The sequence below is a fragment of the Monodelphis domestica genome, chromosome 3, assembly GCF_027887165.1.
Source record: "Monodelphis domestica isolate mMonDom1 chromosome 3, mMonDom1.pri, whole genome shotgun sequence".
NCBI lineage: Eukaryota > Metazoa > Chordata > Mammalia > Didelphimorphia > Didelphidae > Monodelphis > Monodelphis domestica.
Window position 1 is genome coordinate 173,788,921 of NC_077229.1, and position 27,928 is coordinate 173,816,848.

The 27,928-nt window shown below is 38.4% G+C and overlaps 1 protein-coding gene across 1 annotated transcript in view; it reads right to left on the reverse strand.

Annotated features, from left to right (window-relative positions):
- Nucleotides 1-6,265: 6,265 nt before the first annotated feature.
- LAPTM4B (lysosomal protein transmembrane 4 beta) overlaps nt 6,266-27,928 on the reverse strand; it is a 103,534-nt gene continuing 81,871 nt past the window's right edge. Inside the window, exon 7 of the mRNA XM_007488145.3 lies at nt 6,266-9,277. Within this exon, the coding sequence (XP_007488207.1) occupies nt 9,134-9,277 (144 nt within the window). The 3' untranslated portion in view covers nt 6,266-9,133. The remainder of the gene's footprint in view (nt 9,278-27,928) is intronic.

A 27,928-nucleotide genomic window follows, 5' to 3' on the forward strand; every position in this document is an offset into this window, starting at 1 on the left:
TCCCAACCATATAGCAGTTTCACAATGAACACATAGCAAACAGCCAAGAAACCTACTCATTCAAATCATAGTGAAACAAAAATCAGTGAAAATATATATAGGAGAATATATAGCAGACAATACAAAGAGGAAGTTTTCCCACTGGGAATGAGATAACTCAATTCAACCAAGAACCAGTGTCCTGGATTTCACTGAAGGGAAACTTTTCATAGTCTCTTCCATAGGTATCCGGGACAGGGACATGATGAATGGAGATCAGTTACCAGAAGTAGAATTGGCTTCTTTCATCTATCCTTTTGAAGGTGGAAACCAGAAGTGTCCAAAGCAGTTTGATGTTTGAAAAGTCTCCAAAACTACAGAAGGCTGGAGCTCCTCTGCTTCTATTACAAACTCCATCCTACCCTTCAAAAATAGGGCATGTCATTCATTCATCTCCACCGATGAGGAAAGAGTCCTGGGCCAATGTGTTTTGGGATAAATGGACTACTGATATAAAAACCTGCAGCCTAGTTTAAATTAAGGATTTTCCTCACTCATATGCGTTTCTGCCAGGTTTTCTTCTATGTGTGTGCTAACTCTTCCCAATAGGTACAAACATAGATTGATGGGTGTGATTCATGTTTACATGTGGATTTTGATGTATTGATTATTTCTTAATTTGCCTATATTAATCATGTCATGATTTATTACTTCTTCTCCCTTACTCTTAAGTAGATGATTATATTTAAAATCTAATATTGTCATCTTGAGTGACTGGTTTTGTCTAAATGGGAATCCCCCAGGTAGAGGCTCACAAGCTATACTCAAGAGTAAGGGGAGTGTATTCATCAGCCACAGACCGATACTGATAAGCCTGAGAGTTTGAGTACAGCCATATTGTGGTGGTCCTTTAGTTCAAACCTATCTGGATGAAAGTAGGTTGGGATGAATGAATCAGGGGAGGAAGTCACTGTGGGCATCTGAGCCAGGCAGGAATCTCAGGTGGGTGTTACACTATGACCAACATTTCCATCCTGTTTTAGTTTGAATAGTGTCCATTGAAAGATTCTAAACCTTCTAAGTTCATGAACTAGTTAATGAACTGATTCTAGACTTCCACTGGTTGGGAATATCCCATTAGATTTTTATTTATTTGTTTATATTCTTACATATTTTCTTAAGAATACATATATTCTTACATATACATACATACATATATATTACATATATATGAAGACTAGTTTTAAAGACTAGGTGAACTAATGAATACATGCACCCTTGTACAGGCCATCACTGCTCTCTAGAATGTCCTCCCTCCCCACCACCTCCTTGTTGTATCCTTCTCCTTCAAGAAGCATCTCAAGCACATGTAAAACCCAATGGAATTGCTCATTGGCTACAGGAGTGGGAGGAGGAGAAGAGAAGAACATGATCTATGTAACCATGGAAAAATATTCTAAATTAATTAATGAAATAAACAAATTCTTTTTAAAAAAAATCATCTCAAGCATCACCTCTTATTCTAATTCCCTCCTCACTCCCTTCTCCAGTTTTAGGGTTCTCTGTTCCTCTAAACATTATCTTGATTTTATTTTTTATCAGTGTACATGTTGTTTCCATTATAGAATATAAACTTCTTAATATATTACATATATTTTTTACCAATGTATGTTTCTATCACAGAATACAAAACTTAATATTTTTTTATTATTTTAAATTTATCAATGTACATGTTGTTTCCACCCTAGAATATAAACTTAAGAAAAGGAGTTCAATCTTGTCTTTGTATTTCCTTGCCTTAGCACAATGCGTTGAACTTCTTGTTGTCTGTCATTCAGTTATTTCAGTTTCAGTCTTGACTCTTCATGACCCCATTTCAGTTTTCTTGGAAAAGATACTGGAGTGGTTTGCTACGTCCTTCTCTAGCTTATTTGACAAATGAGGAAACTGAGGCGAACAGGGTTAAGTGAATTGCCCAAGGTACAAAGCTAATATCTGAATCTGGATTTGACTCTAGGGTCTTGTGATTCTAGGGACTGAGCTCTATTCACTGTGACCTTTAGCTGCCTTTTGCCTTATACTAGGTAACCACTTAATACTTGTTGAATGAATGAATGAATTTATGAATGAATGAATGGATGTACCAGATATATATCAGCCTGGCCAAAGGTGCCATGATGACACACTAACTCATTAAAAATTAAAAAAAACAAAACCCTATTGTTTCCTGTCTTAGAATCAATACTAAATATTGGTTCCAAGACAGAAGAGCAGAAAGGGCTAGGCTATTGGGTTTAGGTGACTTGCCCAAAGCCACACAGCTAAGAAGTATCTGAGGCCAGATTTGAACCCATCCCTAGGCCTGGCACTCAACCCCCTAAGCCACCTCTTTGCCTTGGCACATGAATTCTGTATGGCCAAACACTCAAGGGTTTGATAAACCTACCAAGAACATACCACAGCATGCCTTCCATGCCTTTCCCAGACTGCCTCTGCATTTCTTCCACTATAAACACACAACAAAGCCCAGATGTCATGATTGCGAGCAAATGGCAACAATCCCAACCCATTACTGTATTCCAAGAGGCATTATCTTAGCAAGCTCTGGAAGCTCTTCACATAAAGATGAACATGGGCTGAGTGAGAGGGGCAGAGAGAAACGGAGCTTGAGCGTCTCTGTGGCTGCCTTCACGTAAGGAGCTGCTTCTCAAATAGCAGCTGTTCTGGCTAATTGGGCTTACGGCAATGGGTGTAGAGGGAAGATTTGTGTGGATGCCATTTTTCTCAGGCTGGCCAAGTGACAGCTTATCTCTTCTCCTGCCATCTCTGTCTTCAAGTCGGCAGAAGGTACGTGTGGGCTTCCGGGCAGAAGGTCACAGATCTGGCCACTGTCCAGGCCCAAATGAGATATTCAGCAGGAGACTTGGCCAGTTTGCAGAACCATTTTGGGTGCGATCCAAGGGTGTGGAGACGTCTTTGTAATACCTCTTTTTCCTTCCCGTTCAGAACATGCATCTCAGATGCCAGGAGCTCAACAACCACAGGAGCTATTTGGGGTATTACTAAGGTCTGAGTTATGGTAGTAGCAGAATGACTTAGTCCTTTGGGCTAATGGGTGACAGCTTTGCATGGGAGAGGTGGTAGCTCTCGAGATATTTATCCAAAAGACTCAGAATTGGCCTCCAAGATAGGAACATGACAGTAAAGGATGTTATTAAGTCCTGAAAAATATTTGAGTCAGTTTTACATAATCCCAGCTATCAACACACTTCATTTTTAAGTAAAGATTTCGAGAGGCTGAGATGAGAAAAACGAAGGCCTTTTATCCACAATGGAAGACAAGAAGTGCTGAACCTTGCACATAGACAAGAGAGGTCCTACAAGTTTTGGTTTTGGCCTGGATCTACTTTTTCTCAGAGATCTGCAGGGATTGGAAGTCAATAGACAAAACCAAAGAATAAAAATAGAATTTATAAATGTATTCCAATAGTCATTGCTACCATTTATAATACTTTCAAGGTTTGCAAAGCATTACTTTTACCCTTACAGAAGCCCCCTTGGTTAAATGCTGTTATCATTTCCATTTTACAGATGGGAAAATGGCGGAGATAGTCATAAGGGACTTGCGCAGGGTCATAGACCTAGTATGTGAGGCTGGACTTAGAAAGACACATCTCCCTGACTGCAGACTCAGCACTTTATCCATTTCGCCACCTAGCTGCCCTAACCTGAATGATTTTGAAGCAAATAATTTCACCTCTGTGATGGAGATTTTTGGACTATCTACTTTTTAGAATTGTTGTGTGGAAGACCCTTTGGGATAGTCATGACATAAAGGGCATCCATAGGAGAGCATAATGAAAAGAAACTGTTTTCATATCAATAGATTAAGTTTCAGTTCTGATTTGTCCACTTATTAGCCAAGTGGCACTGGGTACTTAACTCATTATCATCCAAAGAATGGGAATTAAATATATAGCTGTCTAATAGCAACTGAGCACATTATTCTTAATAGGAGCTATCTCAGCTTCCATGATGCCCTGGTGTATAGGTGTTTTGGCCTTAACAAAATAAATAAAATTATAATAAATGTAAATAATGTTAATACACAGTTTTTCTAAGTTAATATGTGCCCTTACACATGGTTTTGTGGCTCCAGTTTCTATCTGAACTTAATACCACTGCTCTAGTACACACAGAGCTTTAGGGGCTCACTAAAGGAAGGACCAGCACATCAGAATCCTGTGGGGCTTTGTGACTAGACACAAATATTACTGTAATTAGGGGTTTGACCTTGGAAAAGGAAGAAAAAGACATGGAATTCTGGAAGACCAGAGCCAGAGCTAACGCCAATCTATCCTTAAAGGGTGGTAGCAGGCACATTGAGGGCATGCTTAGAGGATATGGGGAAACCTATTTACTTACAGATTGAGACATTTTCTCTGCAGAATTCTTTTCCATCCACCATTTTGGAAGGCGTAGTAGATTGTACCCATTTGTGTATTAGTCAGAGACTACTTGGTTTCTTCTTGTCATTTACCTTGTTTTTATGTTTAATTGATATTATTAACTCACTAATAAGATAAATGCAAATCTAAACAACTCTGAAGTTTTATCTCATACTTAGCAACTTGGCAACGATAGAAGGATATCACTGTTGGGGTGGTTGTTGAAAGAAAGGACATGTTATTGTACTGATGGAACTAGAAATTGGTCTAACCATTCTAGAAAGCAATTTGGAATTTTTTTGAAGAATATGACTAAAATATCCATGCCCTTTGTACTAGTGATTCTGCTAGACAAATATCTTAAGAAGGTCAGTGGTAAAAGACACCTCCTCTATGTGGTTGTATTGGAATGCCATTGGGCCATAAGAAACAATGAACAAGATGAGTTCAGAAAAACCTGAAGACTTATATGAACTGATGCAAAGTTAACTGAGTAGAACAAGAACATGGGATATATTAACAGAAATATTATACAATGATCAACTATGGAGAACTAAACTATTTTCAGCAAATCAAATTCCCAAGGAAACCACAAGGGACACATGATGAAAAATACTATCCTCAGCCAAAGAAGGAACTGTTGGAGTCTGACTGCAGATCAGAACATTCCATCTTCCACTTATTTTTTCATGGGTTTTTAATGGTATGTATGATGTGTTTCTTCAGCACAACATGATTCAATATAGAAATATAAATTGTTTGAAAGCACTGTTGTATAAATTGTAACAGACTACATATTTCTTCAGGAGGGAAAAAATTGAAACCCTAAAATGTTAGGAAAAAATTGTCAAAAACAACTTCTACATGTAACTGAAAATAACAAATTACTAAATGAAAAGACTCTTCTTCCCTTCACCCTACCAAATACAACAAAATATTTATGGCAGCATTTTTTGTAGTACCAAAGATCTGGAAATGTCTATTGTTTGGGAATAGTTAAACAAATTGTGGTCAATGGATGTAATGGAATATTAGTGTGCTATAAGAAACTGTGAATAGGCTAAATATAAAGAATTACAGGAAGACTTATATGAATTGATAAGTGAAGCAAGCAGAACCAGGAAAAGAATAATACAAAATGACAACAACATAAATAGGACAAAAATTTGAACCGCGATACTATGAAATTATGATGGCCAACCTTGGCCCTATAAAATTCTAGTTAGGAGGCATCACCTCCCAGACTGATACTAAGATGGGGGTGGGGTGGGTGGGCGCAGCATCTATGAGTATAGAAAACTGTCAAGATTTTATGATGTTAGTTTTGCTGAACTATTTTTTCTTTTCTCTTTTAATATTCTTTATTAGCCTCCCTGGGAGAAGAGGGATACATTTATTTTTAAATAATTATTCATTAGTGCCTTCTATGGAAATGGATGAAATTCCCTTGTAAGTCTTTTCCTTTTTTGTTTTCTACAATCTGCTAACTCTGTATGAGTTTAGAAGCTGGAAGTCATGGAATTTAGGGAGTGTTTATTTGAAGGTAGCAATGAGATACACTAATAGAAAAAAATTAGGCTGATTCTCTGGGATAAACATTCCCTACAGTGAGTCTCTTGTGGTAAGGGGTAAGATCTCAATAGCTTATTAAGGCTGCATTTAGGGCCCAATGCACACCATATGCAAGGCAGATGAGAAAGTATGACACAGAAGAGTGGGCCATTGGCAGGAGTTAAGAATCCTGACCTTGAATGTCTGTTCTGTTTCTCCCAGCTCCTAGATTAGGATATTTTGATTTCCTCAGTGAGTTTTTTTTTTTTTAAGGAAACACAGAAACATGGAACAAGCATGGCATTTATTTCTTGTTTGCATGACAATATCAGGAAGGGGGCAGTCCATGGGGCAGCATGCCCAGAGGTCCCAAAGGCTATTTTCTTAGACATGAGGACATATTATTTTAATTGCAAGAAACCTTCACATAGAATATATTTAGCAAAAAACAAATACTGTAGTTGCTGACTTTCAGGCAAATGAATGCATCTAAGTTCTTCTAATACCCAGTAAGAAAAGTGGCATGTATCCATCTTCACAGGCATTTGGGCTTTGTTTTACATTTCAGAGGGTCATTGGGCATCCCAGAAAGCAAAAAGGTAATGCTAGCTAGACAGACGGAGGGAAAGAAAATCTTGATACTGAAGTCAGAAGGTCTACGTGTTAATAACTATCCATGTACCCCAGAACCTGGATTAGACAACCTCCTTCAGTGGGACTGGGGTGCTTTTGGTAAGATCAAGCAACAGGACCTCACCCTGATTGGAAGAGGCAGTAAAAAGAAAACAGCATCCTGTTTATGCTACGAGGGATATTTCCAATCCTTTAAGGACAAACTGTTGTTCTGCTCCCGGATGATCCACTCCCCTAGCTCCCTTATCTCTCTCTGGAAACTCTTCCTCACCTCCACATCCCTCACTCCATCTCACCTCCACTCTAAGACAAAATTCCTTTTGTCTTTAGCCTCCCAAGGACAATTAGTTATCTTTGATTCTCTCAACTGACTGATCACAACTTGGATCAGTCTACACTAAACTTCTCACTATGTTTTTCCCCCAGGTAGGCAGCTCGCTCACCCTTCTATATCCACATGTCTCCTTTCCTGCCCAAAAACCTTTCCTCCATCAGGTTGACTAAACTTATTTCCCTCCATCAAGAACCTTCTGAAATCTTTTCTAGAAATCTTGTTCTTATATAAGATAAGTTTCCCCTCACCAAGCTCCCCTTAACACCAAAAAACACTTGCAAATGGTTCTGTAAAACCAACTAATTTTTTTTTTTTAAAAACCCTTACCTTTCATCTTAGAATAAATACTGTGTATTGGCTCCAAGGCAGAAGAGTGGTAAGGGCTAGGCAATGGGAGTTAAGTGACTTGCCCAGGGTCACACAGCTAGGAAGTATCCAGATTTGAAATCCAGAGTCCAGATTTGAACCTCGGACTTCCCATCTCTAGATCTGGCTCCAATCCACTGAACCACCTAGATGTCCCAAATATGCTTAAATAAGTCATGTACCCATGCTCCAGAAATACTGTTAACCTGTCTACTTAGCAATGTATCAGATCGACCCTCATCCCATGCATCCCCTCCCTACCTCTACATGTATTCTCATTGTCCCCTTTGCCTTCTTCCCTAACCTCCTAGCTGGACCATTCTAACTGTACCCAGAAGTTTCCTGCTCTGATGCCCTCGGAGCAGGGGATGTCCAACAGGAATAGTCAAATAAATGAGGATTTTTGGGGATGTCACAAAAAACAAAGAAGAGCAGGACCATAAAAGCAAGATAGACAGGGTTCAGGGGTTGTTACAGGAGGGATGGCAGCCAGGAGGCATGGGATGAAGTGGAAGAGGTAAAAGGAGGAGGAAACAGCATACATTCCGCTAGGCTTGTCCAAGAGTAACCTAACAAGTCAAAGCTACTGCTGAGTGGGGAACTCAGGGTAGAGGACGCCAGAAAATAGGGGTGCTGAAAGCTGAAACATTAGCTACTATGGTTTGGGAAATCAGAGTCACAGAGACCTGAGAGCTAAAGAATTGAGACACGAAGTTCAAGATTCTCTTTCATTTTACAGGTGAGGAAATAGCTTCAAAGAACACTGTAGTGAGTCTCTGCCTTTTTCCTAGGGAATGTGAGGAATTTACAAGCTACCTATAGGAAAAACCTACCAGTTCTTTAATATATGTTTTAGGCCTGCCCACTTGATCTCTTGAGGAAGAGGACTAAGAATTGAGAGGGTGACTCGTAATTCTAACTATGAGGCAAGAGTATATCACCCTTGACTTTAGCATCTTAAATATGCAACCCTTCTGGACATTCAATTTGAGAAGAGCATGGTGAGCAGGAAAACACATTTCAAGTGGCTGGAAAGTTGAGAGGCCAGTAAGAGGTGATTGAGCAGCTCCAGTCCCCTTTTGAGTGCACAGTGTGGATCAGACCAGAAGCCAAAGAAATCCAGAGCATTTCATTGTTCTGGAGAGCTTTTTCTGCAGGGAATTCCTATTTATGGAATTATAGATGGAGTGAATTTAAAAGACAAGAGAGACCTTTGCCCAAGAGGCAGGGGACATAATTGCAACATGAATTCAAATCTCTTGTTGATTTCTAAGTCATATAAAGGATTCTGCAGTGAAGCCCGAGATAGATGAAAATGGCAATCCCAATCCCCAAGTTAGTGAAGTAACTTTGTAAGGATCAATCCTGCTAAACTCATCCTATATGGCAGAATTAAGAGGAAAGTAAAAAATCTTGCTTGCCTCTAATTTTATTCTGTACACATTCAAAAATTAAAGGGCAAAGATGGAGAGTGTTCCTCACCCCTACTTGCTTTAGGGACTTCATAGGTACCAAATGAAACTGCTCCTAGACTCAGGGCCCAATTTTCCAAATGTTGAATGTTAAAGTCTTGCAAAAAAAAAAAGATTCTATTGGTTTAACACAAATACAAATATTTCACAGTCCATCAGGTAGAAGATACGGCTGAAAGCAAATTTTTTAAAACTCTGGACAATAAATTTGTAACGTGGTATCAGAGTTTGACAGTTGCAAGGGGACAGTGACAGACAGGGCATCTCACAGGACATGTCTCTGAAGGAATGAACTATTGTTCACAAGTCTGAGGAAAGCTGTTGTTCCCAGGGCCATGTCACCTTCTGGCTCAGGCAGACACATAAGGTGGGGGAGGCTCTTTACCTGCAGTCTCACCCCCACTAGCACTGGCTCCCACCCCCACACCTGCCATTGGCCCTACACCCGTTGCTGTTGAAGCTGTCGTGGTGTCATCATAGGGTGGTAACAGCACCTGAGAAGGAAGAAGAAATAGAAAATCACATGAAAAAAAATAAATAAAAGCAAAAACAACTATCTCAAAGTGCTGAATTAGCTGCAACGGTACCAGTAAACTCAGTATAAAAAAATTTTATACACACATATATCTTAGATTCTTTGATCAAGTTATGTCTTATTAGCCATACCCAAATCAGTCTAATTCAAATATTTATTAAATTCCTACTGTGTGTAGGAAGTTGTTTTAGGTGCTGGGGATGCAAAGATAAAGTGAAAAATTCTGTCTTCAAAGAGCTTCCATTCTTCTGGGAGATACAACATATACATAGATAAGTCAATACAAAATAACTTGAGAATAGGAAACTTAACAACAAGGGAGAGTGGGAAAAGATTTTCAAAGGAAGCTGCACCTGAGAAGAGAAGCCAGTCAATTTGTCAGTCAAAAAACATTTATTAAATGCTAACAATGTATCAGAAGGTGGTAGATAATAAAGTGCCCACTCGAGTCAGGAAGCCTCATCTTCCTGAGTTCAAATCTGGCCTCTGATACTTACTTGCTCAGTGACTATGGATGTCACTTAACCCTATTTGTCTCAGTTTCCTCATCTAGAAAAATGAGCTGGAGAAGGAAATGTCACACCACTGTAGTAGCATCTTTGCCAAGACAACTCCAAACTGGAATAGATAGTGGATCTATCTCAGTGGATAGAGAGCCAGGTCTGGAGATGGGAGGTCCTAGGTTCAAATTTAACCTCTGACTCTTCCTAGCCATGATGCTGGATAAATTACTTAACCCTTATTGTCTAGTCTTTGCCACTCTTTTGCCTTGGAAGTGGCACTTAGTATTGATTCTAAGACAGAAAGTAAGAGTTAAAAAAAAAGAAAACTCCAAATGGGGATCTTGAAAAGTTGGACACAAAAAACGAAAGAGTAAAATGTGCCAGGAACTGAGGTAAGCTTTGGAAATACAAAGAAAGGTAAGACATCTAAATATTATAAAACCTAGAGGTAAGGAAGGAGAAAAATCCAGACATAGGTAACACAGAAGGTTTAATTCAGGTAATAGAAATTAAGTAAGTTTGGTTGAAATATAGAATGTTTGAAGGGGAGTAATGATAGGTATTTTGAATTCCTAAAGAATAGGAATGACCTTTTATCTTTCCCTGAGCTTCACTTCTCCTTCCATGACTCACATATCTTATTTTCTTTCCACATATCTTGTAACAGAGCTGTAACAAGGAATTTTTGCACCGAGGCAGAGTTCATCTGGGGTGCTGCCATTGTTGCAAAGAAATATGTCAAGATACTACTGAAGGACTGGATGAGGTGAAATAGGGAGAACTGGGGGCCAAAGTTACAGTCAATTGAGGGAAAAGAATTCCCCAGAATGAAGCTACAATCTCTGAGGGTAGAGCTTAGACGTAAGAGCTCATTTGCAAAAGGATAACCAAGAGAGGAAATAGTGCATCCTGGAACAGTAGTCTTGGACATTTCAGATTTCAGAGACTGGATAAAGGTTGTCCCAACCTAGTGATAGTTTTTCCAACACAATACTCTGCACAAGAAATATTGGCATAATGAATTGCATATTTACCTATTACATAATACAGATTAAGTGACTTGCCCAAGATCATATATCTTAGTCCAGAGGTGAACGAGGGTGTCCTCCCAACTCCCAACTGTGTCTGCTACTAAACAAACTGATTTTGGCCAAACAACAACTTGTCAGAGCCTCAGTTTCCTCATCTGAAAAATGATAGGATTAAACTAGATGATCATCAAAATCACTTTCAACTCAACCTTTTATGATCCTAAGCATTTTGTGGATACGTCTGTAAAAGAAAAAAGTATAGCCAGGACCCCCTCAAAGAAATAAGACCTTTGGCTTTTGGTTTATCTTAATACCTACTAAGCATGCTACTTCTTAACTTTTAGGTAACTGGCTTAGGTCTGACAAGAATAATCAGAAATCTTATGAAAAACATTCCTGTTTACACTTCAGTTACAAAAAAAGAACTGCTTGTCTGATGTTTATGAAATATTACCCGTTGAAAATATTACTGCTGACTGAGCTTGACTTTCCTGGTACAGAATAAAAGATTATAAAATTCAAACGTGTTAATTAATTTTAGGAATAAAAGATTAACTATAATCCCCATATTTCCTTTTTCTTTCTTTCCCCCTCCAAGTTTGGGTAGTATGGGGAAGTATGCTTTGCAGCCATAGTTATATATTAAGTTATGTTAAATGTTTATGTTTGTTCTGTCATATTCCTTGTCTACCCATTAGAGTAGAAGGCAAGGAACAGGTTTTTAATTTCTTGTGTAAGACTGACCCTATTTTCTCTTTTCATGCAGTCTCGAAAAACTCTTGGGGCAATTAGGTGGCACAGTGGATAGCGCCTGGCCTGGAGTCAGGAAGAATCCTGAGTTCAAATTTGGCCTCATACTTTTTAGCTATGTGATCCTGGGCAAGTCATTTAATGCTGCTTACCTCAATTTCATCATTTGCAAAGTAATTTGAATAAGGAAATGTATTGCCAAATGAAATGCCAAGAAAACCCAAAATGGGATCACTAAGAGATATGACTGAAATGACGAAACCACTCACAGTCACACATTAACACACTCATTCTCACACACTCTCTCTCACACACTCTCTCACTCTCTCACTCTCTCTCTCTCTCTCTCACTCTCACACACACACACTCACACTCACACACACACACACACACTCACACACACACACACACACACACACACACACACACACAACCCCTCTTGATGTTTGTTGGCTAATTAAAGTAACAAGGTTATAAGAGATAGTATCAGAGCCTAGATGCAATGTAGGTAGGCATACACCTGGGAACAACCAGCCTTCCCCAGCCTACCTGATCAAACTATGAAAGAAGCAAGTAAGTTCTGTTTTGTTGTTTTTCAATCATGCCCAACTTTGTGCCCCTATTTGGAGATTTCTTGGCAAAGATAGGGGGTGGGGGGTGGGGGGTGGTGCTATTTCCTTCTCGAGCCCATTTTATAGATGAGGAAATTGAGGCAAAAAAGGTTAAGAGACTTGCCCAGGGTCACAGCACTAGTAAGTGTCTGAGGCCAGATTTGAACTCTGGAAGAGGCCTCTTCATGACTGCTTTTGGCGTTTTCTTGTCAAAGATTCTGGAGGTTTGTCATTCCTTCTCCAACTCATTTTACAGATGAGGAAACTTGAGGCAAACAAGGTTTAGTGATTTACTCAGAACCATGAAGATGCATCTTCCTAACTCCAAGCCCAGCACTTCATCCATTGCACCACCTAGCTTGCCTTTCTACAATTATTGGCTTACAAAGTAGTACGGTCTCTTTCCCTGGTTGTAATTAGAGAACAGCTAGTTATTGCCATATCATGGATATGGCTTCTCTCTTGTAATATTTCAAGGGAATTTAGTGGATACAGGGAATAAAGAAGGGTTTGTAACAGGGAATGTCTGGAGACAGAGGGTGAGATAAAAGGGTAGAGATATCCCCTTGCTGAGAGACTATCTTTGAAAAATGGGTTTCCTGAGAAATGGGCCACTTATGACAGCTAGCCTCAGAGGACATCTTTATTGATTGATGCTGAAGATACCCCAGAGCAGGTGAGCATGGGCCCCCACTGAGGGACAAGCCTTCCCCCAGACCAAGGTTGCCCAGCAGGGGTCTGATATGGTTCAATGGCTGTCCTTAGTTTTAGTTCCCTCGATGTCGACTGAAATGTTTGTTCTCCTCTTATCTGACTGTGTTTATTTAATTACAAGTTTGGACTGCGGAGGTATCAGGGAAGATGGAATCGGGATTTCCTAAGATTGGATTTGAGTCTCTCTAAGCTTTTGAGCTGAAGCCAGGCATTGCAGGCTGGTGGAGGGTTTCTTTTATTCCTATCTATGTTAATCTGTGCTAGCTTTCTTAAGTTCAAAGTCTTTAGCAGTAGACAGCAAGAGGTTCTGACATTCTGAGCTGGTTGGGCCTGTCTCTTTGGGCTGCCCCTAAAGACTGGCCTTACAATTCAAACCATTCCCCTCCAATCCTTTTGTTCAATGACATGATCACAGGCATTCAGGTAGAGCACACAGTTGGAAAATATCCAGGAATAGTGGTACTTCTATACAGAGACAGGGAGAAAGCACTCCTTCCAGTCCACGGGTCAGGAATGAGAGTGAGACCAACTGACACTTTCCAAGTACCTCTCCCCCCACCAACTTTCATTCTTGTCAATATCTTCTCTCTAACATTCCAACTTTTGTTCCACCAGAGGGGCAGAAAATCCAAAACTTGCTTCAGTTTTCCTTTTCACAATCGTCCCTTTTATTTGTTGTGACCTTCCCAAGGTCACTTACTTTTATTATACTTATCAATTTACTAAACCTAATTTCTAAGTACTCCCCCCCAAAATAAACTTCCCTCAATTACTATATCACTATTCTATGCTAACTTTATCTACTCTTAAGAGAAAGTTTTAAGGTCTTACACTAAATGCAGTACAATAAATGCTTGAACAAAACCATTACAAAGAAATTTGAATATTAGTGCTAATACTACTTACTCTTGCTAAGTTAAACTAATACAAACATTTTCCCTATTTTTTATATCTATAATTATTTGCAAAGTATTATATATATATACATATATATGTCCATTAAACAATTTTAGCATCAGCTTTACAATAATTAAGTTTACTAAACTATCTGCAAATGCAGCTTAAGTCTATTCCTAAGTATAACTGTCTATGCTATGCTTAACTTATTTCTAATCTATTACCTAATTATAACTATACTCTAAATCCCTAGTCTATAACCTAATCTTGTATACAACATATATATATGCTATGCTAAATGTTTACACTCTATCACTGTTACTAACCTAATTATAGCATATACATTATTTAGAGATTATTTACATAATAATACAATATACATTATTAGCTATTCTTGATGTCAGTCAAAAATGTAAAATTTGTATGCAGTTCAATCATGGAATTTATAAGACCAAAGGGTTAGGAGGTCATCCCTTAGTATATACTCCATTTAAATGCATACAGAGAAATTTTATATGCTGAAAGACAAAGGGTTTAAGTATTATTGCCTTGTCATCACAGACAGACTGACTAAATGGCCAGAAGTTTTTCCTGCCAAAAAGAACAACTGAGTTTGTGGTCAAAATCCTATTAAAAGAAATCATACCTAGATTTGGGATTCTGACAAAATTGGGAATCAGACTATAGAAGTCACTGTACTCAATCAATATTAAGTGAAATTTATAAAAATCTAGGAATACAAACAACACACCACACACTGTATCATCCCCAAAGTTCAGGGCAAGTGGAGAGATTAAAGACATCAATACACTGAAAACTTTGTGCAGAAACACATTATTGCCATGTCATGGAGGTGCCTTACCTCTATAGCCTTTGAAAAAGCAGAAAATACCCTATAGGGAAAGATAATGAGCAGGACATGGGTAGAGTCAGTTATGGAGGAAAAAGCTGACTGGTGAGAGAGGGTCCCTTCTTTGTCTTTCTCCTGTTGCCTCCACTACAGGACAGCAGGACAGAAGATTAGGTGAAGATTTCTCACACCTTAGCCAAAAAGCATCAGATGACTCATTCATCATGAAAGCACCTGGAGATAGTCATCTGAAGTATCTCTGAGAAATGTGATCCCTGATCACAGAGGTTTCAGCCAGCTGCGAATTCAAGAGACAATCAGCTTTGGAAGTTGGGTGTTGGAGCTGGAAAAAGGATCAGGTCCCCAAATACCCAATGAGGGAGTTATGAGTGACCTTCGCAGCGGAGATGCTATCAGGGGCTATCAGGGAGAGGACACTATAAGAAGAGAGGAGCCTTGAGGAGCCCAAAGTGTCAAAAGTATGGGTTGCTTTGGCAGCATGAATTCTTCAAGTATGTACTTCCTGGACAAGCTTCCTCTCTTCTTCCACGTTGTGCTTATCTGTGGGAGAGTGTTTCCCAGGTTTAAGGGAGAAATATTTAATTGCTACTCTTCTTAATACCATCTCAGTATAATGCCTTTGATTCAAATTGTGTTTAATGGTGGACTATTAAAGATTAGGATATTGATGGGGGCTGAGGAGTGACAGATTTGAAGTTTCTAAAATGATAGTGAAAAGATAAAGAATAGGAAGCTCTTAAAGTTAAAGTTTGTCCAAAGCCACATAGTTAGCTAGTGGAAAAGCTAGGGCAAAAGCCAAAGTTTTCCAATCCAGTCTTTGTCTACAGCATCCCATGCTAATCTCTAGCAGCCCCATCCATGGCACTGAATTCACACTACAGTACTCCCCCCACTTTGTAAATGGACTTCTACCCTTGGAATATTACAGTGCCTGAATGATATTGCATTCCAGGGAGTTCTGATAATGTTTATACCCTGCCAATTTAATTCCTTCTTCTGGGTTTTTTTGGATCTTGAAGGATAGTTCTGTAAGAATACTTGTTGGCAAGGGGTTGGGACTAGATGTCCTCTAAGATCCAGTCTGGACAGCTAGGTGGCACAATAGATAGTGTTATGGACCTGGGGTCAGGAAAAGTCCTCTTCCTGAATTCAAATCTGACCTCAGACACTTCCTGGCAGGGTGACCCTGGGCAAGTCACTTAACCCTGTTTGCCTCAGTTTCCTCATCTGTCAAATGAACTGGAGAATAAAGTGGCAAACCATTCCAATAGTTTTGCCAAGAAAACCTCAAATGGGGCCACCAAGAGTTGGATGTGCCTAAAAAAACAACACAGCAAAACCATCAAATCTCAGTTCCATTTCTATGAAGTATAGACTAAACGAAGCCATACTTAATTCAGAGTTGCTGAATCATTTCCCTGGCAAGGAGAAAATGGTTCTGTCATGGTGCCATCATCTCAACTTGACTTTCAATCTTAATTAACGTTCTGGGACGTCCAACTTCATTTATTTTTGTTAAGATCCAAGTCTACTCCCAGTGCCAAAGACATTTCTAAAACTAATTAATACCATATAGAGGCATCAATATTGTTTCTGACAACCATGCTCTATCTGCTAAATTGTAAAGATCTTCTCTCTGGTAACACACTGCCTAGACTAAAAAGGAAAACCAAAATCCCTTAGAATTGATACTAAGATAGCAGGTAAGGGATTTTGGTTCTAAGACAGAAGAACAGTCAGGGCTAGGCAAAGAAGATTAAGTGAGTTGCCCAGGGTTGTACAGTAGCTAAGGTCAAATTTGAACCCAGGACCTTTTGCCTCCAGATCTGGTTCTCTATCTACAAAGTCATCTTGCTGCCCCTGTCTAAACTTTCACAATTGAGTACATAATTGTACAAGGGCCACAGACACTAGATCTTTGGCTTTAATTTAAGTTTAAGACTATCTCCAGGCGGTTGCTAGCTGTAACCTCCCCTGTAACTAAGAAAAAGTTAAACAAAGCCTACTTATGCATTCTGAGCCAGTAAGCTGTAAGTGTATTTTCTCCCTTGTCCTCCATTATAAGGGGTAGGCCTTGTATTAAGTCTGAGTTCAGCCTCCTTTTGGGTTTTTTTTATATTGATATTAATTGTCATTGTGCATTTTGTCCTTTTGTTTTTGCTTTCTTCCTTCTGTATCAGTTCTTAAGACCCTATAGTTTTCTGAATTTTAATTTTTGGTTTCTTGAGAGTAACAATATACCACTGAACCTAGAGACCACAATTTCGGTTAATTGTTGTTGAGTCATGTCTGACTCTTGGTGATCCCATTTAGGGTTTTCTTTCCAAAGATACTGGAGTGCATTTTTTAGATGAGGAAATGGAGGCAAATAAGGTTAAGTAATTTGCCCAGGTCACACAACCAGCAAGTGTCTAAGGCTAGATTTGAATCCTGACTCCATTGCCATTAGCTATCCTTCTGTTAATTAGGTACCCAATTAATTTAATAATTCCCCAATAAAAGGCATCTGTATTTCTTTTTTTTTTTTTTTTTTTTTTTTTTTTTTTTTTTGCATCTGTATTTCTTATAATTTGTTTGTGACTCCAAAGAATATTTTGGTAGCTTTCCATCTTCAACCTCTTTGGGAACCTTGCATCAGATAGTATGAAGAACGGAGTGACTTTTCTTGCTAACTTCCAAATTGTTTGCCAGAATATTCAGATCAATTAGCAGGTCTATAAATAGCATATGAGGGTGTCTACCCAGCTTCCACCAGTTTCTCCAATACTACATGCATCTTTAATCTTATTTGACTGCTTTTCACTTTTGAAAAGAGTAAGAAGAGTTGTTTCCTAGATGAGTGATTAAAATGGACCGCCCTTCTGTTAGTCTTGCTTTGATGTCCTATGGCACGGAGGTGACTTGGGGCCTTAAAGATGCCCACAGCAGAGTAACACAAACTCTTGGTAGGCAGACAGGTCCAGTGATAGGCTGTAGTCTGTTTTTTCTTGCTCAATTCAGCAAAGTTAATGGCATCTCACCATGAGGCCAACATTTTCCAGTCATAGCGACTGAGTCTACCAAGAGATAATCGACCAAGCTGTAGAGTAATGGTGGAGAGGGTACTCTTGCCACAAAACAAATGGATCATTAAAATCCTGAAATAAAATGATGAGAAACAGCATTTCCCATTTAGACAATATTTTCAAAGTACAAAAGAGCCATTTAACAGTTGTTGCTTAGTAGAAATCATTCAAATAATTATATTATTCACCTGAGGATTTGGAACTAATTCCATTTTCAGAGTTTTTGAAAGTAATCTAATTTACATGGGAAATAAGATGCATCCATGAAGCAAAAAACAAAAAACAAACAAACAAAAAAAAGTAAGATAGAGGTTATTAGCAAGAGCACAGGATTTTGGAGCCACATCAACTTCAGAGTTCAAATCTCACTTTGCTACTGTTATTACCTATTGAATCTTGGGTGGCACAGTGGAAAATGCAATATATTTGCTGCCAGAGGACTTGCATTTAAATCCTCTTTCTGCTACTTACTATCTGTATGGACTTGGGTAAATCATTTAGAACCTCAGTGTCATCTTCCACAAAATGAAGGGGCTACCTCCATGAATTTTCCTCTAGTGTAAGTGATTTATGTCTTCTTATACAACAAAATGCAAAGATGGAAACATGTATTGCATGATAACACATCTATACCCTATACTATATTAACCTGCCATCTTGGCAGAGGGGTAGAAGGGAAGGAAAAAATTCCAATCACAAAATATCAGAAAATGATTAGTAAAAATGTTATCAAAAAGTAATCTGGAAAAAATAATAGTAAAATTAAGAAGTTGGACTAGATAGCCTCAGAAGTCTCTTCCAGGACAGCTAAGTGGCATAGTGAATAGAATATTGAGCCTGGAGTCAGAAAAATCTGAACTAAAATCTTGATTTAGATACTAGTTGTATGACTGTGGGCAAGTCACTTTAACTTGTTTGCCTCAGTTTGCACATCTATAAAATGAGTTGGACGAGAAAGTAATGAACGATTCTATTATTTGTGCCAAGAAAATCCCAAATGGGGTCGAGAAGAGTCAGACACAAAGGAAAAATGACTAAATAACACCTAATGTGCCAGGTGCTATGCTAGGTGTTTTGTAAACAGAGGAAATAACTCTTAGTCTCAAAGATCTTAGACTGATGGCTGCTAAATTTCTTTCCAGCTCTACACCTAAAATTCCAGCTCCAGAGCCTTTCTCTCACTGAGGCAGTAAAAGTCTTCTAACATTAGAAATCTTAGTTTAGTTTAGATTAGAAACCAGCAAAAAGGAATGTAATTTCTAAAATACAGGCTTTTAAACTGAACCCCTAGTAGAGCAGGAGGCCCACTCCATTCCCCCTTGCTATCTTCTCAGAAGCCCACACACAGAATTAAAGAATTAGCTGTGGCGACTGCTCATAACTGAGAACTCTGGAACCGTCACGTAAGAACTATCAAGTTGGGGATGATGGAGTTTTAATGTTATGTTTTAGAAATTCATTACGTGACTGATTGAACTGAATCTTCACTTATCTTTATAGAGGACACAGCCTAAAGTGCCACAAAGCTTCTTTAAAACATGAGGGAAGCCGACCCAGAAAATGGCAGGCTGCGGAGGATACATCTCCCCCATATGCCTCTTGCCAAATGTTCAGTGAGAGTTGGACACATAAAACTCGTCTTAAAAATCACACTCTGCAACAAATTTGAATTGTAAAAATAAACTGCAGGAATGAGTTTAGCAATTTGGAAGTGCTTCTTGCCATTTAACAAAATTTAATTTAAAATCAACAGTTGCAACATTCAGATGGTGTGTTCTTTCTGAAATGTTCAATTATGTTTTATCTTTTGTCCAAAAGTCAGAATGACTGAATTTTCAAAGAGAATGTCTTTGAAACTCTCAATACATTTCATGAGTCCAATTCTGATGTCTATTATGTATTATTATGTGGATAAAATGGAAAAATAAGTTGAGTCAGAAGACTGGGCTGTAGTCAAGGCTTTGCCACTAACTGGCTGAATGATTTGGGGTAAATGTAGAAAAATTTTAGTAATATTTTGAGCATTTCAACTTAGGACTCAGTTTCTTCATCTACAAAATGAAGCTACATAATTACTAAGATACTGTCTAGCTCATAGGATAACATAGTTGAAGCTTAAAAGTGCTGAGATATCATCTAAGTCAACCTCCTTCATAATAGGCAGCATTGGATAACAGACAAGGTGCTGGATTTAAAAGCGAGTTCAAATCTTGCCTCAGATATCTATCACATGGCTGGCCAATTCACTTAAATTCTCTCAGTCTCAGTTTCTTCATCAATAGAATATTTCAAAACCCACAATGTTCTGTGCTACTTAAGAGATGGAAAGCACTTTTCTAGTCTTAAAATGTTAAATAAACATTAGCTATTATATTGTGGATAAGGAAACTGAGGCAAATAAGGAAACAGAGAAAGAGCACAAGATCTGAGATCACAAAGGTAGTAAAAGTAACAGAGTATGATTTTAACTTTGGAGTCTTTTAACTCAAAAAGCTTGAACAGTGTACATATACACATGCACACACTCACTCACACACAGGTGTCCCCAAAGTCATAATGCAGTTTTTGGTTTTAGTAGCTGTGAGAAGTCATCAAAGCCCATGGTGTCTGACATAGTCACGTGTGAGTGCCAGAGTTGCAAGGCAACCTTCTGGAAAGATGAGGCATCCACTGAATCCCCTCTGAGTAACTTCCCCCACTAACTTCCCTTACCAGGATTGTTCTCTCCCCAGTTACAGAAGTAATATGAGAGCAAATATCCACAGGATTTATACATATGCTCACTTTTATCCCTCTAGAATAATACCCCAAAGATGATATTCACAGAATTAAAACCTAAAGACCATTACCCACTATCCCCCTCCATTTTATTTCAGCAGAGGTACACTTAGTTGCCCCACACCCATTGCTAACCAAACACACAAGCACCACATCAGTAACTCCTCTAAAACACAAATTGCTGACACACTTCAATGAATCTGCTTGTGTATATTAACCAGAGTAATATCACTAAGTGCCTGAGTAAAGCATAAAGAAAAATGCAATGTAGAAATTAGAAAAATAACTGATTCTGGCCTGTATTAAATTTCCCTTTAACCCCATACCTAGCTGGGAAATGCTTTGTTACCGATCTCCTAAATAATTGTGATTGATTGTGAAAGCCGATCAAAGGCAACAATGAGTCTAGTCTCTTAGCTGGTCATCCCACTGGTCAGGGGAAACTGACCTCCTGGTTACCCTGTTTATTTCATTTACCTCTATCACATACTTTTCTGGTGTAGCAACATGGTATATGATCACAGAATGTTGATTTAATAATTTGTTAATGTGTGACATATTCAATTATCTATAGAAGATCATGTATGATTGAAAAATGATTATGTGACAGAAAAGCATGTACTCACTGAATAAACATGAATCCTGAGCCAGGTGGAACAGTTTTGTGAAGCCTGAGCTCCACCTCTGAGGACTTGGTTATCTCCCATCTCATCATTATTTATTTGTCTAAGCTGTCACACCTAGGCAGAAAATGACCCTCAACTTTGAGAGACTGCTGATTTGGCTTTCGAAAAATAGCTTAATTGCTACTAATATTATGATTATTAGTTAATAGCATTTTTAAGTATTGGCATCATAAATCTGCACTAAAACTTCTGGGATTCTGTGTTTATGAGTGTGCACACATATATTTATGTGTATGTGTATACATTTCATTCATACAGTTTTTCCCAATGCACTTAGATGACTTTCTTGAATGTCTTTCAACTCCTTAAGCAAATAATACAAATATCTTTAGGGCAGTTACGTGTGATAGTGGAGAGAGAACGAGGTAAAAAATCAGCAAGACATCCTCCTGAGTGGAAATCTGACCTCAGAAATATACTAGCCATGTTATACTGGTAAAGTCACTTAACCTTTTTTGCCTCAGTTTCCTCATCTGTGAAAATGAGCTGGAGAAGGAAATGGCAAATCATTCCAGTATCTCTGCCAGGAAAACACAAACTGGCACAAAGAGTAGGATAGAACTGAAAAAACAGCTGAACACCAAATAAATATCTACCCAAATGATGCTATTAGAATCACTCCTGAAGAAGGTCTACCAAGTGGCTCTCCTAATCTATATCTATTGATATTATCTAAATAATAAAAACCTTACTATGGTCCTTATTTCTGAGGGAAAAGAGGGGCAGCAAAAAGGAGAAAAGTTCAGTCAGAGGGCTTGCAAATCAAAAGCAATTGGCTACTCTCAGCAATGCAATGATCTGGAACAATCCTGAAAGACATGATGGGGAAAGTTAGCCAGAGAAAGAACTGTTGGAGTCGTATTTTTTATTTTATTTTGAAGTTTGGGTTATGTATAATTTTGTTCTTACAACAATGACCAATATGTAAATGTGTTTTGCATGATGATAAAAATAAAAATTTAATTAAAAATAAAATACGGAAAGTTCTGTTATATAATGCACGATATAAAATCCTACATCATGCCAAAAAAATTAAGTGAGAATCTTTTATTTTTTTTTATTTTAAACCCTTACCTTCCATCTTGGAGTCAATACTGTATATTGGCTCCAAGGCAGAGGAGTGGTATGGGCTAGGGAATGGGGAAAGTGACTTGCCCAGGGTCACAAAGCTGGGAAGTGTCTGAGGCCAAATTTGAACCCAGAACCTCCCGACTCTGGACCTGACTCTCAATCCACTGAGCCACCCAGCTGCCCCCTGAGAATAACTTTTAGAGCAACTTAAAAAGATATCATTTACTGAAATTTTAGGAGTTAACAACATTACTTTTCTCTTAAGGAACTCACAGCCAAATATGGGGAAAACTTGCAAAAGACTATTTACAAACAAGTTATATATAGGATAAATTGCATATAATCAACAGAAGGCAGGCACTAGAACCAAACAATATTCCATTTACTCAAATTTCAGAAGAGAAAAATCTCTTATCAGGTAGAGCTATAACAGAGTGGAAAAAGGCTGCCTCACTGGACTGTTTCTGACAAAGGCTGAATGACCACACATTGAGTGTGATACAGATGGGATTCTTGTTCAGGTATGGGCTGGAATAGGTGACTAAAGGGTTCCCTTTCATGGGGAAAAAATAGGTCCTTGGACAGTAAGTCAATAAACATTTATTAAGTACCCTATTTTCCGGACATTGTTCTAAATGCCTGGTCAACAAAGAAAGAGACAAGACAGTCCTGGTCCCTGAGAGGCTCACACATTAATGGAGAAGACAACACATTGAAAAAGATGAAAAAAGAGAGTAAGTCTTGAAGTCAGGTGGGAAATGATAAGATTATTACTCTGTGTCTCTTGTTTAAATGGAGTGTTTGATGGTCCATTTTCTGCTTTCTCCAATCATAGGGAAAGAGGGGTCCTAGGGACAAGGGACACCAAGGAGGTTTGAGTTTTAGAGCTGAAATGATGCTTTTAAGAAAATGGGTTTTTGAAGAGAATGTTGAAGTCTAGGAGAGCCTTTTTTGTTGTTCGGTTGTGTCTAACTCTTTGGGACCCTATTTGGGATTTTCTTGGCAAAGACACTGGAGGGATTTGTCATTTCCTTTTCCAGCACATTTTACAGATGAGGAAATTGAGGCAAATAGAGGTAAATGACTTGTCTTTGGGACACAGAGCTAAGAAATATCTGAGGCCAGATTTGAATTCTGAGAGATATGTCTTCCTGATTCCAAGCCTGGCATTCTAGCCACTAAACCACTTAGCTGTTCCTTTAGGAAAGCCCTAATATCATCTAGAAGATTCTCTGCTAGGTCCCTTCCTAGTAATTGTGGCCACACCTCTTATCCATGACAAAAGGCACATATTTACATCTGCCCAAAAGGTTTCCTTCTTTGGGAAACTTTCTATAATTAAAGCCCTCTTTTGGGACAGATGCTCCCTGGGTATAATCTGCCAGATCTCTATCCCCTTTCTTTAATCTCCCTTAGTCAGAGGAAATTCCTTTAGTTTATTCCTTCAAGTGGGTGTCAGAGGAAATACTAGTTGACAGCAGAAAAGCAAAAAAAGGGTTCAGTTTAGAGAATTTAAGCAGAAGACAGAAATACGTTCCCCAGAGATGATTCTGTTTTCAGACCACACACAGTCCTACATTCCCTTAGAGCACTATGGGGGCTGAGTGGTTTCAGAGTCAGAGATTGTTAAAGTTTCAATAACAACCTATTCCAAGCCATGCATGAAAGGAATGCCGACTACAACAAGAGTGACAAATGGTCATCAAATCTCTGCTTAAAGTCCTTGAGTAAGAGGAAGAGCACTACATCCTAAGGCAGCCCATTCTAAATTTGGACAGTTCTAATTGTTAAGTTCCCCCAGATCTAAAGCCCAATCCTGACTCTTTTCAACTTCTATCTATTGCTCTGGAATCTGCCCTCTCTCATCTTTGAAATGGCCCTTCAAATACTTAAAAGGCAGCTATTGTCATTCCCCAGTCTTCTCTTCTCTGGGCTTTAAATAGTCTCAATTCCTTTCCTTAACCCTTATATGGCATGGATTCAAGGTCTTTCATCATCCAGACTTCCCCAGCCCTAGACTTTCTTCAGACAACCAATGTCCCTCTTTTAAAATTTAAATGAAGCACCATAGCCAGAACACAATACCCAGGCATCTCATCCTATCCTGCCTTTATCCCCCCCCCCCCCCATATCCCTATCCATAGATATGTGGAAGGAGACAGAATGTACATAGAACCCTTGGGAATGTAGGTTCATGGAAGGCAGGCACTGTCTTGGCATCTCCAGAATTTATTTGGAATGAAGCAAGTATCTGATGGATGATTAATGCATTCAGCTAAATAGAATCATAACAACAGTTTCAGGATTGTAAGGGATATTATAGGTCATTGGTTCATTCAAATTGCATTGATTAAATATATTAAATATACCATTGCTCATTTTGGGAAGAATAAAAAAAATGAAGATTTTTCCCCCCTTCAGAAGCTTACGGGGAGTGTACACAGTTCAATAAAATGTTATTTAGAATATAATTGTGTAAGAATGCAAATTGAAGACTTTATTACTTATGTTCAAATTTTCAGTTTCCCCCTATGACATGCTTTTAAGGTCCTTCATCAACCTGGCTAGTGTCCTTCAGATAATGTGTCACCAAGAACTAGATACAACACCCTAACTAATTTTTACAAATCTTTCCCTTATAAATTCCAAGGCAGAAGACTGACAAAGGCTAGGGAATTGGGAATAAATGAATTGTCTATGGTCACAACAGCTAGGAAATTGTCTGAGATCATATTTGAACTCAAATACTCCCGACCCCAGGACACAGTCTATCCACTGTGCTACCTAGCTGTAATTTTTTTCAATTAACAAAATCAATTTTCTCTCCCTTCCACTCCAATCCACTCCAATCACAAGTGGAGAAAGAAGAGAAAAAATTCTGTTCCTCTGGAATCATAATTGGTTATTGTGTAGATGAGATGAAGACAATATTCCAAGTGTAATCACACTAGGAATAACAACAAGATAATCACCCTCCTTGTCCTGTCCATGGTACCTCTCTTTAAGCAGAACCAATATTACATTAGGTTTTTTGGCTTCTCTTATCAGATTGTTCCTCCATTAAGTCCTACTCTAATCATGGCTTGGAAGTAATTTTAAATTCTTAAAGGTTATGCCAATGGAGCACAAGTTCTGGCAGATACTATCATGTAGGAAAAGCTTCAAGTATGGTCCAAGAAACAACAGTGTCTGCTTTCCACCAATTAATCAAGCTAAATACGGAGAAGCTTATCACTAGTAAGATGGTCCCTTGGTGATTCATTCTTTGGCCAAGGTAAGACAGGAAACAAAGCCCTCAATAAGACATCCCTTGCTCCTGTGTAACACAATCCATTTTTGCATTAATGGTGGAGGAATGGTTGAAAAGGGGACAGAGAGGATTAAGAATTCATTTTTTAACTATCTAATAATATTCATTAAGCTATTAATCTCATTGTAAATGAAACCAAAAGACAGAAGGAAACTGCTGGGAAATGGAGAAATGGCTCACAGCTTCTCCTGGGAGAGGCAAATAAAGGAGCTGGCAGAGTTGACTTAAGTACATGTCCAAAGGCAACAAGAAATATCATTTCATGGGATATTTAAAGATCAACCATTTATCAACCAAAAAGCATTATTAAGCATCTACTATATGTTAAGCAAAATGCAAGGTATAAGATAAACTGTATTACATTGCTCATTCAGAGCAACCTGTCATTTTTCAGCAGAAATATTTTAAAAATGGTAACAATCATGACCACAGATAAGACAACAGCAAAAATAGACTTGATTAAGAGAGATAAACTAGAAAACTACATTATATACATAGGCACCAGTTTACCTAGACAAAGCTAAACAAAAAAGAATTCAGAAAGAAGAAAAACCTGAAAATAATTTTGAAAAATGTAGACATGACATCTCTGGAAAATCCTGGATGGCAATAAAGAGGAATATTAGAAAGACAGACAGATAGTAAGAAAGAGAGAGAGAACCTTTGCAAAGACACATAGCATAGTGGATAGAGTGGATAGCACTGGCTTGGGATCAGGAAAACCTCATCTTCCTGAGTTGAAATCTGCTCTAAGAAACTTACTAGTTTTGTGACCCAGGGCAAGTTACTTAATCTTGTTTACCTCTTTTCCTCATCTAGAGAAGGAAATAGCAAATCACTCCAGTATCTTTGCCAAGGAAACTTGAAATAGAATCATTAAGAGTTGGACCTGACTGAAAATGACTGAACAACACCATCTTTGCAAAAATTGGCTATTTTACATACTGTTGATGGAACTGTGAACTGATACAACCATTCTGGAATCAGGCTCAAAGGGCCATGAAATTTTGCTTGCCCTTTCATACAGCAACATCACTACCCAGTACCATAATCTTTTTAGTAACCCTTTATAAAGTGAGAAGACCTAGAAACTGAAGGGTCAGCAACTTTTAAGTTAATCAAACAAAAATTTAAGTACCCCAACTTAGTATGGAAAGTTCACAAGTCACTTACTAGTGTGGCTGACAACTCCAGAGGCTACTGCCCCACCCCTGGGCAGTGCTAGGCAAATTGAAAGACTGCGATTGGTTCCCATAAAATGGGGAAGGGACAGGAAGTGACATAAAAAAACTATATAAAAAGCCCTGAACTTCCTGTCCAAGGGGCTGCTTCTTTGGAGTTCATCTTTGACTCTCTGCATCCTGCATGGGTGAGCTGGACTAAGGAAGAGAATCTTTCCCTGGATCCTGTATGTCACCTCCCTGAGTGAGTAGCTGGCCTTCTTTTCCTGGCTTTTGGAGTGCTTGGTTCTGGAGATTCCTACACCTTGGCTTTGGAGGAGGCTTGCATTGGTGGAACCCTGGCTGCAGACACTGCTGAGACTTCTGGGTGAGAATTAGCAGGAAAGTCCTGCAGGAGAATTAGCAGGAGAAGCCCTGCAAGGACTGAGTCTGGCTTCTCAGGAGAAGGCCTGGTAGGCTTATTAGAATCCATCTCTTTTTTTCACTTTTACTCTTTCTACCTCTTTGTAAATAAAGCTGCTAAAAGTCATTTTGACTTAAGCTGTTATATTTTTAAGTCAGCGACCACAATATTATTTTAGAATATTCATATTAACATGAAAAACCTAAATTTTAAATTCTTACAATGAACAACTATAAAAGACTAAACCATTATCAGAAAAAATGTTTCTAAGATAACCACTAAGGACATAGTCAAAGAGGGTATATACATTTTTTTTTTTTAAAGCCCATACCTTCCTTCTTAGAATCAATACTAAGTATTGGTTCTAGGGCAGAAGAGTGGTGAGGGCCAGACAACTGGATTTAAGTCACTCACCCAGGGTACACAGTCATGAAGTATCTGAGGTCAAGGTCTTCAGACCTAGCTCTTTATACTCTGAGCAAACTAGTTGCCCCTGATTATATTATTTTAATATGAATTATTATCAATCCATGCTTCTTCTATCTTATACATTTGCATTTTTGAACTTTAGACATTTATCTCTATTCTAATTTTATGATTAGTTCAATGTTCTAACTTTTTGAGGCCTTTGTAGGGATCCATTCTGTCATCCAATGTGTTAAATTATTTCTCCCAATTTTATGCCATCTGCAAATTTTAAGAGTGTGGTATTTACAGTTTAATCCAAATTACTGATATA